The sequence below is a fragment of the Chelonoidis abingdonii genome, chromosome 1 (assembly GCF_003597395.2).
Source record: "Chelonoidis abingdonii isolate Lonesome George chromosome 1, CheloAbing_2.0, whole genome shotgun sequence".
Classification (NCBI taxonomy): domain Eukaryota; kingdom Metazoa; phylum Chordata; order Testudines; family Testudinidae; genus Chelonoidis; species Chelonoidis abingdonii.
This window is the reverse complement of record NC_133769.1, coordinates 142285454-142299510: the sequence shown is the minus strand read 5'-3', so window position 1 is coordinate 142299510 and position 14057 is coordinate 142285454. Positions and strand designations below refer to the sequence as shown.

Below are 14057 nucleotides of genomic sequence, written 5' to 3'. Positions count from 1 at the left end.
GGGACTGCATCGCCACCCGTGCTGATCAGAGCTCCATGCTGGGCAAACAGGAAATGTAATTCAAAAGTTAGCGGGGCTTTTCCTGTTAACCTGGCCACTGCATCCGAGTTCAGATTGCTGTCCAGAGTGGTCACAGTGGTGCACTGTGGGATACCGCCCAGAGGCCAATAGCATCAATTTGCGGCCACACTAACCCTAATCCGATATGGTAATACCGATTTTAGCACTACTCCTCTCGCTGGGGAGGAGTACAGAAAGCGATTTAAAAAGCCCTTTATATCGATATAAAGGGCCTCGTAGTGTGGACGGGTGCGCCGTTAAATCGGTTTAACGCTGCTAAAATCGGTTTAAATGCATAGTGTAGACCAGGCCAGAGAGATGGAGTTGGATTTTATTTTGTCATCACAAACAGACTTGGTTACCAAATTCCAATTCTAGTGCCAAATTCTGCCCTCAAAGTCATTTACATCTGCAAATCCTATTAAAAATAATGGGGTTACATAGGTATAACTGAACATAGAATTTGAAGATAACTCAGATTGTAAAGTGACTCCAGCATCTGGTCTGCAGAATCTTTTATGAACAGTGATGATCCGTAAGTCAGAAAGAACCCAGGCTTGACTGTCAGGGCTCAGGCTTGGGCTTCAGTTCTGGCTGCTTTGCACTGTACCCAGAAAGCCCTAAAGAGGGCAGTTGAGATTTCCTCCTGTCATCTTGGCATAGAAGGCTTATCTGAGATGGGAAGGAATAGGGACAGGTGTGCCCATGTGGGGACAGGCATGGTGAGCACACAGCAAGCTGCCAGATCCTCAGTCCATATAGTTTCTGGAGCAGGCAGCATAATTTACAGCAGCCCTGAAGCTGCTCTATGTCAAGGTGTCTCAATCCATGGGTCAGGACCCAAAATTGAGTTGCAAGAACGTTTCTAAGGGGTGCATAGCAGCTCTTGTCCCATGGCTGGGCTCACCTCCCTACTCCAGGCACTGCAATCTGTGGGGTCCCAGTGCACTTTCGTTTGGCCCAGCTCTCATGATGACAGGAGTCCAGATAAGCCAGATTTGAGTAAGTGGCTCGGCCACTGCATGAGCCAGCTTACAACTCCACTCATGCAAATTTGATTCAGGTAGGGAGGCGGAGCCAAACCTGAGTGGTGCTGCAACCCTGGAGGTTGCAACTCCTGGACTGGAGAGTCAAGCCCAGCCAGCCCCGCAGCACAGCAGCTGCAGGAGCTGCCATTGTGGTGTGAATGCTGAGCAGGACCCAAACCCCTTGGGGTCAGGACCCAAGCAAAACGACCTCAGTGCATCCACCCCATTGGTTCACAGCAGGCCATAAACATTTATAAATGGGCTCTGATCTCCAAAAGGTTGGGAACCACTGCTCTAGGTTACATGAGGGCCATTTTGGTACCCAGCCACCCCTCTTTGCCAGTGTAAACTCAACATAGTGGAGGATTTGAGCCCTCAAATTTCAAGTAGAAAATGCTGAGGCTTGGAAACAAGTATTTGTGTTTGTAATCTGAGCAAATCTGATGAGGAATCAGTGAGACAAAAAATACTCAGAACTGCACAAAGCCATTTTTCATAACACAGTCACTCTTTTGGAGCCTGCCTGGAGACGGATATACAATTACTTTGTGTGTACAGCTAGCTGATGGGCGTTGATGAACTAGCTTCCTGCATCTAGCGATGAAACACAGTCTTCACTGTGAGTGCAACTCATTAAAGCCGTTGTCAAGTGTGCAAAACTCAAACAGATCACTCCATAACAGAAGCACATCATGCCAAAGAAAGAACAATTTCCTTACCCATTTCAGATAAGCTAATCAAATTAGACAATTTGACACACAGGCTTTCCAATGACATTTTCACACTTCTGGGGGATTAATCAATCTTTAAAGCCCCAAAACTCCTGTGCACATCCATTACTGGGAAAAAACATGTCACTTACTCCTAATTTGATTAACATGACCAATAAGTTAATTTCACGTTGCTTCCAAATAGTTAGAGATGCACATGCTACTTTATCATACAAAAATAAGTGTTTGAACAATCTTTGGGACTGAGAGATAGCATAGCCACTGGCTTTGGAAATCACCGATCATGGGCTTGTTTTAAACATCGAGTACTTCATATAATTAATACACTACACACAAAGCATTAACTGGAGGAAATAGGAAACCAGATTAACTCACAACAGACACTTAGAGTGTGATTTTTAAAGGCACCTAAAGATGCAGAGAGGTGTCTAATGGGATTCAATAGGGTCTTAGGCACTTTTGAAAATCCCACTAAGCAATTCTGTGCATCTAAAATGAACATCAGAACAGCCACACTGGGTCAGACCAATGATCTATTCTAGCCCAGTATCCTGTCTTCTGACAGTGGCCAATGCTAGATGCTTCAAGGGGACTGAACTGATCAGGTTAATTATCAAGTGAGCCATCCCCTGTCATCAAATCCCAGCATCTGGCAGTCAGAGGCTTAGGGATATCCAGAGCATGGGATTGCATCCCTGACCATCCTGGCTAATAGCCACTGATGGACCTATCTTCCATGAACTTATCTAATGCTTTTTTTAACCCAGTTATACTTTTGGACTTCAAGAAAAACCCACGTAACGAGTTCCACAGGTTGACTGTGCACTGTGTGAAGAAACACTTCCTTTTGTTTGTTTTAAAGCTGCAGCCTATTCATTTTATTGGGTGACCTCTGGTCCTTGAGTTATGAGAAGGAGTAAATAATATTTCCTTATTCACTTTCTCCATGCCAGTCATGCTTTTATAGACCTCTATCATATCCCCTCTTAGTCGTCTCTTTTCCAAGCTGAATAGTCCCAGTCTTTTTAATCTCTCCTCATATGGAAGCCATTCCATACCCCAATAACTTTTGCTGCCCTTTTCTGAACCATTTCCAATATCTTTTTTGGGATGGGGTGACTGGAACTGCACACAGTATTCAAGATGTGGGTGTGCACAGATTTATGTAGCGACATTATAATATTTTCTTTCTTATTATCTATCCCTTTCCTAATGGTTCCTAAACACTGTTAGCTTTTTTGACCACTGCTGCATATTGACTGGATGTTTTCAGAGAACTATCCACAATGACTCCAAGATCTCTTTTTTGAATGGTAACAAGTAATTTAGACTTCAGTATTTTGTATATCTAGTTTGGATTATGTTTTCCAATGTGCATTACTTCACATTTATCAATACTGAATTTTATCTGCCATTTTGTTGCCCAGTCACCCAGTTTTGTGAGATCCCTTTGTAACTCTTCGCAGTCTGCTTTGTACTTAGCTATCTTGAGTAATTTTGTACCATCTGCAATCTTTGCCACCTGGATGTTCATCCTTTTTCCAGATCATTTATGAATAATGTTGAACGACACTGGTCACAGTAGAGATCCCTGGAGGAAACCACTATTTACCACTCTTTATTCTGAAAACAAAACTTACCCTTGTTTTCTGTCTTTTAACCAGTTATTGATCCATGAGAGGACTTTCCTTCTTAAAAGTTTCTTTGTTTAAAAGAGTTTTTGGTGAGGGACCTTGTCAAAGGCTTTCTGAAAGTCAAAGTACCCTATATCCACTGGATCACCCTTCTCCACGTGTTTGTTAACCCCCTCAAAGAATTCTAAAAAATTGGTGAAGCACAATTTCCCTTGGCTAAATAGCTTTAAAATCTGGCCCCTATTACCCACAGAGAGGGGGCTCAAAAGCCTGAAGACATTTCGTGTTAAAACCTCCAGCCAAAGAACCAGAATGTGCAGAAAAACTTGTGGAGTTTTGTTTTGTAGGGTAGACATCCTCTGCTACCTTACATAGGCAGCATGCACTCCATGACTCATCCTGTCCATCTCTACAAGCACACTGCCACAAATAAATGAATACAAAAAACAAAACAGTGACGATTCAAAAAGAAACCAATCTAAGGGAAACCTTTCCAAAACTTCAACATGAATTGGTGAAAGAAACTAAGACACTGCCAAGCAATGAGATTTAAACTCCTATAATAATTTTATTGGGCTATGAAAATGCTGCTGTAAGATAAGTTACTAACCATTTCTCCTATTATTCACCAGGTGGTTTAACCATGTATTCCTGGAAAGGCAACAGTGGCTAAACATCGGTAAACAAAGAAAGAGTGGGATATAACTGGATTAAAAATTCTTAATATTTGTTATTGGACTGTCTTAAGATAGAAGAAGCCACTTCAGGAGCTAAGTAACTAATTTATATATCTTCTTCAATTTCATGGGATTTTGTTAAGATTACTTACTTTGCCCAAGCATAAATTGTTTAGATTACTATTACTGACAAGTATCAGAGGGGTAGCCGTGTTAGTCTGAATCTGTAAAAGCAGTAGAGAATCCAGTGGCACCTTATAGACTAACAGACATTTTGGATCATGAGCTTTCGTGGGTGAATACCCACTTCGTCAGATGAATGTTGTGGAAATTTCCAGGGGCAGGTATATATATGCTAGCAAGCAAGCTAGAGATAACGAGGTTAGTTCAATCAGGGAGGATGAGGCCCTGTTCTAGCAGTTGAGGTGTGAAAACCAAGGGAGGAGAAACTGGTTTTGTAGTGGCAAGCATTCACAGTATTTGTTCAACCATCTGAGCTGGAATGGTGTCAAATTGGCAGAATGAATTGAACTCAGCAGTTTTTCTCTTTGAAGTCTGGTCCTGAAGTTTTTTTGCTGGCAGGATGGCCACCTTAAAGGTCTGCTATACGTGTGGCCAGAGAGGTTTGAAGTGCTCTCCTATAGGTTTTTTTGTATATGCCATCCTAATAATCTGGTTTGTGTCCATTATCTTTCCGTAGAAGACTGTCCAGTTTGGTCGATGTAACGCAAGCAGAAGGGCATTGCTGCATATGATTGCATAATATTACATTGGTGGACGTGCAGGTGAATGAAGCGGTGATGGTGTGGCTGATCTGGTTAGGTCCTGTGATGGTGGTCTGCTGGTGTAGATTATGTGGGCAGAAGTTGGCATCGGGGTTTTGTTGGCATGGATTGGTTCCCTGAGCAGAGAGCCTACTAATGGTGCGGTGTGCAGTTGCTGGTGAGAATGACGTTTCAGGGTTGGCAGGTTGTCTGTGGGCAAGGAATTGGCCTGCCACCCAAGGCCTGTGAAAGTGTGGGATCATTGTCCAGGATGGGTTGTAGATCCTGAATATGGCATTGGAGGGATTTTAGCTGGGGCTGTATTGATGGCGCAGTGGAGTCCTGTTGCTAACAACCGGCGACACCAATCACAGGACCTAACCAGATCAGCCACACCATCACTGTTCATTCACCTGCTGCTATTACTGACAAGTTTCACTTGCTCTGAAACAAATTATTTTGCCCATCCCTAAACACTTTTAAGTATCTAATAAGTAAGGCTAAGATTTTGTCACAGATATTTTTAGTAAAAGTCACGGACAGGTCACAGACAATAAAAAAAAAATTCATGGAAGCCCATGACCTGTCCGTGACTATTACTAAAAATATCTGTGACAAAATGGAGAGATGCCTCCACACCAACCGTAGTGACTGGGCAGCTGTGGGGGCCCCAGCTTGGAGCTCCAGGGGCCTCCACCGCCCGCAGCAGCTAGGATCTGTGGGGTTCTCTTGCAGCTCAGGCAGCTGAGAGCTCGGGGCCTCCCTGTGGGTGGCAGGGGTACCCTGCAGCTGTCAATCACTGCAGCCTGAAGTCCCTGAGGTCTCTGGTGACTTCTGCGACCTCCATGACAAAATCATAACTTTACTATAAGATATTAAAAATGAACTCACAATAATTTTGGAAAACAATATATTTTTGGTTTTATCTTACCAAGAAAAAAAAAATCCCTGAGAGGTGATTCACACTCAAAACGTGTAATCTCTGTTAAAGGTCTCCACAGAAAGGTATACAAAATAAACTGTAATATAAGTAACCAGTTCATCATTTGTATTTAGTTGTGTGTTGTTTTGTCTGATATTTTATTTTCCTTTCTTTAATAAAATAGCCATGATTAATAATTGTGCTCCTTTTACTTTGTCTTAACTATGGTCCCTGTAACTAAGTAGTGAGAGCCATACCTCTGAGTTGTCAGTAAGAAGAACAAATAGTAGAGCTGGCCTGACATTTCTTGTTTCTCGAAACATTTTTAAAACAAAGTTACTTGGCTACCAACTATTTAAAACTAGCCCTTTTCACCTCACAGATTTCATCTCAGATATTACAAAGCTCTGCTAATTTCCAAAAAGGGTGGACTCCCATTCGTGTCTGCATTTTGTCCCAGTCACATCTGACTCTCCTGCAAAACTGAGTTCTTACACCTCTTCACAACAGGATTGTTGGAGCACTAGAGGTACCATATATACTTCTATTTGTGCCTCCAAATGAATTGCAGGTGCAAATATGAAGGTACTAATTAGGGCTGGTAAAAATTTTCAATGGGAAAATGGTGTTTTTGACAAAATTAGTTTTGTGAAAGTTTGTGCTTTCCAAAAAAAAAAAAAAAGCTTAAATGGAAACATTTTTACCAGCCCTAATTAGTACCTTCATGTTTGCACCTGCAATTCATTTGGAGGCAAACAGGCTAGCACTTCACACCAGCCCTAAACTCACTAACAACAGTTCAACAGTTAGATGATGTTGGTGTAACCGTCCTTTTGTTTGATCCAGCAGAAGATTTGAGTCAGTCTTGCATAGCTTAAAGGTGCAATTTATCTATCGGAAAAAGCTTCCAATTTTTTTGACAATCATTATGTGATGTTTCTCTACTAGAGAAAACCCAGTGAAGGCAATTTGCTTTTATGTTAATTATGACTTTTATTTTAATAGTTATTTAGCGTAGTCTTGCAATAGGCTGAAATATAATTTGGCTCACTTAAGGAGAGTACCCATCTCTCTTCCTGTTATAACAAATGCATAGGGATAATGAATGGCTCCATATGGTAGCCTTTTTGTACAATGCATTACTCATATTAGTTATAGATTTAATCTTGGCTCAGTGCACTCCTGTGCTGCCAAGGTTTGTTCATCAGTTCATTTGCCTTTATAATATGCAGAGTGTCCATAGCATGTCAATGCTCAAATTTGAAACAAGAGTGATGGAAAAGAAAATGAAATGAAAGATGATGACTTTTCTGTTGAAGGGTTTTGTGTGTTTTTTTAGGGCTGGGGAAATAAAACCAGCGGTCAATTACTATTTAACTAAATAACTGTTCCATACTGTGAAACATCTCTGCTCTTGTTTGTACGTTTAAGAGAGTCACTTATACATACATTTTTTATTTTTTAACTGATATAGTTCCTGATTGTTTCAGGGGTTTCTATACCTGTAAATAACACTTTAAATATCTTTGTGGGGTGGAGAGAAACCTAAGCTTAGTGGAGGGTCCATGATTAGGAGTCAAAAAACTTTGGATCTATTCCCAGCTCTGACATTGACTTGCTGTGAAATCTTAGGTAAGTCAGTTCACTGTTCTGTTCCTCAGTTGCTTCACCTTAAAAATGGGGATAATATATTCTGCCCTCCACCCCCACTTTGTGTTGCACTTGGAGTTCTATGAATGAAAATTGCTAAAGAAGTATTAATGAATAAACTTTTATAAATAAAATAGTTTGCTGAAAATCCAGTTTAAGTGCAGTCAATTAGGAAAAAAGCATAATCTAAATCTTCCCTTAAGCACTTTCATCATTTTAGCACACAAAATGTTTCAGATTTAGATTCAGTTGTGTATCCGTAAGCAGTGACTGTACAAATTCTTGGGCCGCTGCTGCTATACAATCCTTTTTATTAAGATAACCATATGTAATCAAGCATGACTAATGGCCTTACAGTTAAAATAGTTACAGTATGACATATTTGGCTCATCTTTGCCAATGCACCATGCTTATTTTCAAGCTGTTATAGTGGGTCCCCCTGTATCTAACTGAAGCCATTTCATGGGCATAAGCACAGGTCACGAGTTTCTTCTCCAACAGTCTCTGGCTGGGGTAAGTAGGGGAACCCAGAACCACACATTTGCTGGGTTCCAGCTCAGGCCCTTTTTTGGAATACCCAGAGCCAGCCCTTCTCAGTCCCTTGCTGTTCCCTGAGCTACTTCCTACCTCTGTAGTCTTCCCCAGCCTCCTGCCCTGTTTCTCCCTCTTTACAGAATCAGGGTATGTCTACACTTAAGGACTACAGTGGCCCAGTTGCATAAGCACCATCTACCTCGGGGTTAGGCCAGCCTAACTACATCTCTCAGGGCTGTAGATTTTTCACACTCACCAGAGAGACAGGTATGCCAATGTAATTTCCCACGTAGACCAGTCCCTTCTCTCCATTAGCCACCTATCTCCTCAGAAGCTTATCCTCTAACTGAGGTCCTTACCTTTTTATGCTTCCTTGCCTAACTAACAGCCTCCCAGTTACTCAGTGAGTTAACTACTCCCAGGTGACCCTGAGCTGCCTCATTCTCCCTTCTGGAGCCTTGTCAGAGGTAGCTGGGACCTTCCCTGATTCCTTCAGTGGGCCGCTACCCTCTGACATACTTAATGAAAATTCCCATATTCATTTCTTAAAATTGTATTTGCTCCTGCTACTTGTTGCCACCTTGAAGTCAAAACACTCTTTGTTATAACACAAATGGTTACTCTGGAAATAGGCAATTTGTCCCCCAAGCCTGTAAATGCCTCCTCTGGATATAATGGATCTGATTCTCATTTATGGTAAGGCCCCTTCACACTGCTTTGGCAGTGAAAAGGGGTTGTGAAGCAAATGTAAGTATAAAGGGGCCTTAGCGGAAATGAGAAGGAGATCCAAAGTGTCTGGCAACCCTGGGATGTGGGAGTGAGAAGAGGGAAACTGAAAAGGGAGGATGGTGGGGGAAGAGAAAGGCTCACTGCAATCCCAAGGAACTTCAGAAAATGGCAGAATGCTTAGGGGAAAACCCCTCTCAGCCACTGTAGAGGCAGGACTTTTGATGGTATTCCAGCAGACAGGGCCTTAAGAGAGGAGAGGGCTCTGTGCTGGATTCATCTCTGAATGTACACGTGCAATGTCTTGACTTTAGTAAGGCTTTTGACAATGTTTCACATGACCATCTCATAAACAAACTAGGGAATACAACCTAGATGGAACTAGTATAAGGTGGATGCACAAAAAAAGTCCCTGGAGAACAGTTATCAGTGGTTCACGGTCAAACTGGAAGGGCAAATCAAGTGGGAAACTGCAGGGATCAGTTCTGGGTCTGGTTCTGTTCAATATCTTCATCAATGATTTAGATAATGGCATAGACAGTACATTTACAAAGTTTGCGGATGATATCAAGGTGGGAGGGGTTGCAAGTGCTTTGGAGGGTAGGATTATAATTCAAAAAGATCAGGACTAATTGGAGAGATTCAACAACAAAAAATACAAAGTACTCCAGTTAGGAAGGAACTATCAGTTGCATACATACAAAACGGGAAATGACTGCGTAGGAAGGAGTACTGAGGAAAGGGATCTGGGAGTTACAGTGGATCACAAGGTAAATATGAGTCAGCAGTGTAACTCTGTTGAAAAAAAAATTGAACATCATTCTGGGATATATCAACAGAAATGTTGTAAGCAAGACACAAAAAGTAATTCCGCTCTACTCTGCACTGATAAGGCCTCAGCATGAGTATTGTGTCCAGTTTTGGGCACCACATTTCAGGAAAGATGTGAACAACTGGAGAAAGTCTAGAGAGGAACAACAAAATGATTAAAGGTCTAGAAAATATGACCTCTGAGGAAAGATTGAAACAACTGTGTTTGTTTAATCTGGAGAAGAGAATATCGAGGAGGGAGGAATACGATAACAAGTTTCAAGTACATAAAAGGTTGTTACAAGAAGGAGGGAGAAAAACTATTCTCCTCAGCCTCTGAGGATAGGACAAGAAGCACTAGGCTTAAATTGTAGCAAGGAAGGTTTAGGTTGGACATTCGGAAAACTTCATATCAGGGTAGTTAAGCACTGGAACAAATTGCCTAGGGAGGTTGTGGAATCTTCGTCATTGGAGGTTTTTAAGAACAGGTTAGATAAACACCTTCAGAAATGGTCTAGTTATTACTTAGTCCTGCCACGAGTGCGGGGGACTGGACTAAATGACCTCTCGGGTCCTTTCCAGTCCTACACTTCTATGATACTACTTCACAAACTGAATGGAGGTTGCTGGGCAAACTTCTACTAAAGAATTTTTCTTCTAGGTTGACATTCACCCTGTGCTTACAGCCAGCCCAAGGTCTATGAACCACTCAAGTCTGACTTGGTGTTTAATCATCTATATAAACTGCTAATTTCCTTTTACACTCCTCCACCAGAAACATCAGCTCTTAAGCCATGGTTTATCCCTAAAAACTGACACTGTGACAATAACATTGCAGGGTGTCACGTTTCTGGTCTTTCAGTGACTCCAGGCAAATGTGCTCAGTTTGCAAGTAAAAAGTATTTTTTCTAACTACCAGTCCTGCAAACTCAGCCTGGGATTTGACAGTCAAGCTGAGATTTTTGTTTCTTGCACAGAATCAGTAATAAAGATTCTGGTGGCCCAATTATGACTTCAACCAGGAGTGGCAGAACTGGGGGGTGAGGTGACAGCAAGTGCTAGCCCACCATCAATGGAAATATCATGGGGGCTGATCTATGTTTCCTGTCCCTGTGAGTTGTTTTGCTTCACATCCTGGGAAACAGCACTCCCTGTAAACTGCATGTGTGTGTGGCAATCTTCCGTACACTGCACGTGCTCAGGCTGCTTAGGCAGGGTAGGGCTTTGCAGCTTCTTGGAGTGGACGCAAGACCAGGATCCCGAGGGACTGGATTAGCCACTGCAGCATCTGGGATCAGGCCAGGAAGAAATTGGGGTGATGTGACTGGGCCAGGAGCAGCTACCCTGGCAAGAGGGACACGAACCACTGGAAACTGTCTTCCCAGCCTGGAGCTGACTGATCTCCCTCCATCAAGTCTCAGGCGCTCCCCTTGCTTAGCATGCAGAGCTCTAACCCTTCCTTCCCTTCTCTGCCCTGATTCTCCCCACTAGCTATGCTGGTACAGTGCTTTGTTTAGGTTTCCTTATGCACCTCTGTTCCCCACTCAAAGAGAGTGTCTACTGCCTCTGACGTCAGTGAACATGTGCAACTCATTGTCTTCCAGATCATGCCCTCAGTGAAACCTGTGCAATTCCTCTGTCACCAATGGGTTTGCCCAGATGTAACTGAGTGGCCATTTAATTGGCATTTAGTAAATAATTTGATCAATAATGCACAAGTCAGAATAGATTCCCACTTCCTCTCTCTGAGCTATATTGGCTCTGCAGGGTGAACCGAGGTAAAAAGCAATACAAACATTTTTCTTACGAAGTTTTGGATAGAAATAGGGAGCGAAACAGATGAGAAAGAAGTTGCAATTTTTTTGCTGTCATTTAACACTGAGTTTGGATGTGGCAGTCAGCACTTTTCTGAAGGACTTGGGTGTCCATTTTCACCAGTAACTTTAGAGCTTTTCTGAATCCAACCTGGATTAGATAAAATTGCTAAAAGTTGCTTTAGCTGATTTTATTTCATGGGTATCCAGCGATAGTTTCTCAATAGCATCACAAATACAAAAGAAAATGCTTGGCATAGTGGGAAGCTGCCCTCAAAAGATGCTGCTTGTTTGGTAATGGATACTGTTCCTCATGCCATATTCCACCTCCAGGCCAAGTAAACGCACTAGCAGAATGTTGTACCTGCCATTCTTGCTTCAACAGAGAGATTAGTAGATCCTTATTAGTAAGAGTCTGCTTCCATTAAAGATAAAATCCAGTTACTTACTGCGGAAAGACAGCTCCTTTGTTCCCTGATGATTGCACAGAATCCCAGAAAACCTGTAATCATCACAAGACCTCCTGCAAAGATCAGGATGTATGCAGACACAGCAAATGTACTAGATGCCAGGATATTCAGATAGTCGCTTTTTTCAACTAGGGTCCATATGCCAACAGCCATCACTGCAGCACCACCCACCTATGGCATACAAGAAGAAGGACATGTACACGGTGAAGCCACACTTTGAAATATTTTAATCTGGCATTAAGAACTTGTATCTTGCTTAATATCTTTTTCAGCTATCTGGGCAGCTCTAATAAATAATTAGGAGTCATCAGATGGTGCTGTTACAGTCTTCCACTTTTAGTGTGGAAGCAAGTTTTGACACTTAGGAAGACATTATGTGTTGCTGTTAGTTTTCAGCTGTACAATGTTTTCTGCAGAGGCAATTTTGGGAGAGAGTGAGCTGTATGAGTAACAGGAGAGTTCGCTCTGTACCCTGGGTTCTAATCAGACGCAATTCTTGAGGCAGAGTTGCTCCCTGGGAATTGGCCATTGGTGTTATGCTAAAATTCCTGGAAGAGGGGATTGACTGGCACACAGTTTGACTATATAATTTCAGGGAAGGTGTACATGTGTAAATAAAGCAAGTTAAGTTTAGTATATAACCAGATTCCACGCCACTGATTTAGTCTCCATTGCAAAGCTGACCTGCAAGGCCCTGGATTTCTGCTACTGATTAGCACAACGGTGACACTTTCAGAATGGGACACTGATGTCAGAAAATGGCAACATCAAAAACACCACGACCAGATTAGAAGTCAGTCCATTATTTCAATTCCTGCATTGTTGGTAACAGCAACGCAGGAACTGACATAACAGTCCAGCACCTAATGTTATTTTTATTATTAGAGCTGGTCAAATAATTAAAAATATTAATTAATAGATTTATTCTAATAATCTAATCTTGTTTTTAAATCCTGAATCCATATTGTGGTATCAGAGCACCTATCTATGGTATAGTTATGAATAAACAGACTATCTTCACTCTGCTGCTGTTCTTTAGGTCACATAATAATATTCAAAGGACAACCAGCTCAGTCTAAGAGTCCCTAACTGACCCATCCTCACTTTGCTACAGAACCTCATTTTTTCCCCAGTACGATACTCTCTAGCCCAAATATGTGCTTCCCCGCCAAGTTCAAGAAACTTGTTAGTCCCAATGATGTTTACTTACCAATCCACTAAAAGTCATGCAGTTTGTTTTCCAAGCCACTTAAAACTATACAGTGCAGGTTTGACAACTGAGCTATTAAAATAATTAGAACAGTGTTTATCACAAAATAGTACTTGGGTTTTCTTTATCATGGCACCCTAACAACTGGGGAAACTATTCCATGAAACCCTGCACTGCAGAACAGACTGAAGTTCCACAAGACAAGCATGTCTTACACATGTAGCTCTAAGAAGCACAGTACTGGCTAGAACTCATAAGCAACAACACAGTATATTTTGTTTTAATAATGTCAACTATCCACTCTCTCCACTGCAAATGTATTGTCTTTCCTAGTGTATCTGAAAATGCATCTCTTCAATCCCAGGTAGAGAATAAGGTGCTAAAACAAACGTCCTTGTTACCCTCAACCCTCCACAGTTCCAATAAACTCTACCTGCTCCTCTTCCCCTTTCCATCCCCCATTCTCCCAGCTGCAGAAATCCAGGTCCCACATCCACACCCGCCTCAGTCTTCTTCTCCTAAAGTCTGGTGACATTTGCTCTATTTCTGGCTCTCCCTCTATCTCTACCCTCTCCTCCTCCTACACCTATCCTTGCCACCACATCCAGTTGCCTTATGGCACTGTTCCTAACCTCACACCCATTCCCCCATTTCTTTTCCTTCTCTTGCTGTCTCTGGAACTCACACTCGATACCCAAAAAGATCACAACAATCCATGACGTCCTCATATCTCACTCCCTCCAGCCAGGGCCGGCGCAACCATTTAGGCGACCTAGGCAATTGCCTAGGGTGCTGGCATTTGGGGGCTGCTATTTTCTTCACAGCGACCGCGGCGGCTGGATCTTCAGCTGCCCCAGTCGCTGCCAGCATTTAGGTGGAGGGAGCTGGGGCAGAAGAGAGCGGGGAGGGCTGCCTGCAGCAAGTAAAGGGGGAGGTGGCACGCAGGGGAACTCCCCGCCCCAGCTCACCCCTGCCCCACCTCCTCCCCGAGCACGCTGTGGCTGCTTCACTTCTCCCACCTCCCAGG

The 14057-nt window shown here is 42.5% G+C and overlaps 1 protein-coding gene across 3 annotated transcripts in view; it reads right to left on the bottom strand.

The window, feature by feature from the left end:
• TSPAN11 (tetraspanin 11) overlaps positions 1-14057 on the bottom strand; it is a 158583-nt gene that overhangs the window by 89536 nt on the left and 54990 nt on the right. For all 3 annotated transcript variants that reach the window (XM_075070831.1, XM_075070824.1, XM_075070841.1), the window contains exon 3: positions 11800-11991. In XM_075070831.1, coding sequence (XP_074926932.1) covers positions 11800-11991 — 192 coding nt within the window. The remainder of the gene's footprint in view (positions 1-11799; positions 11992-14057) is intronic.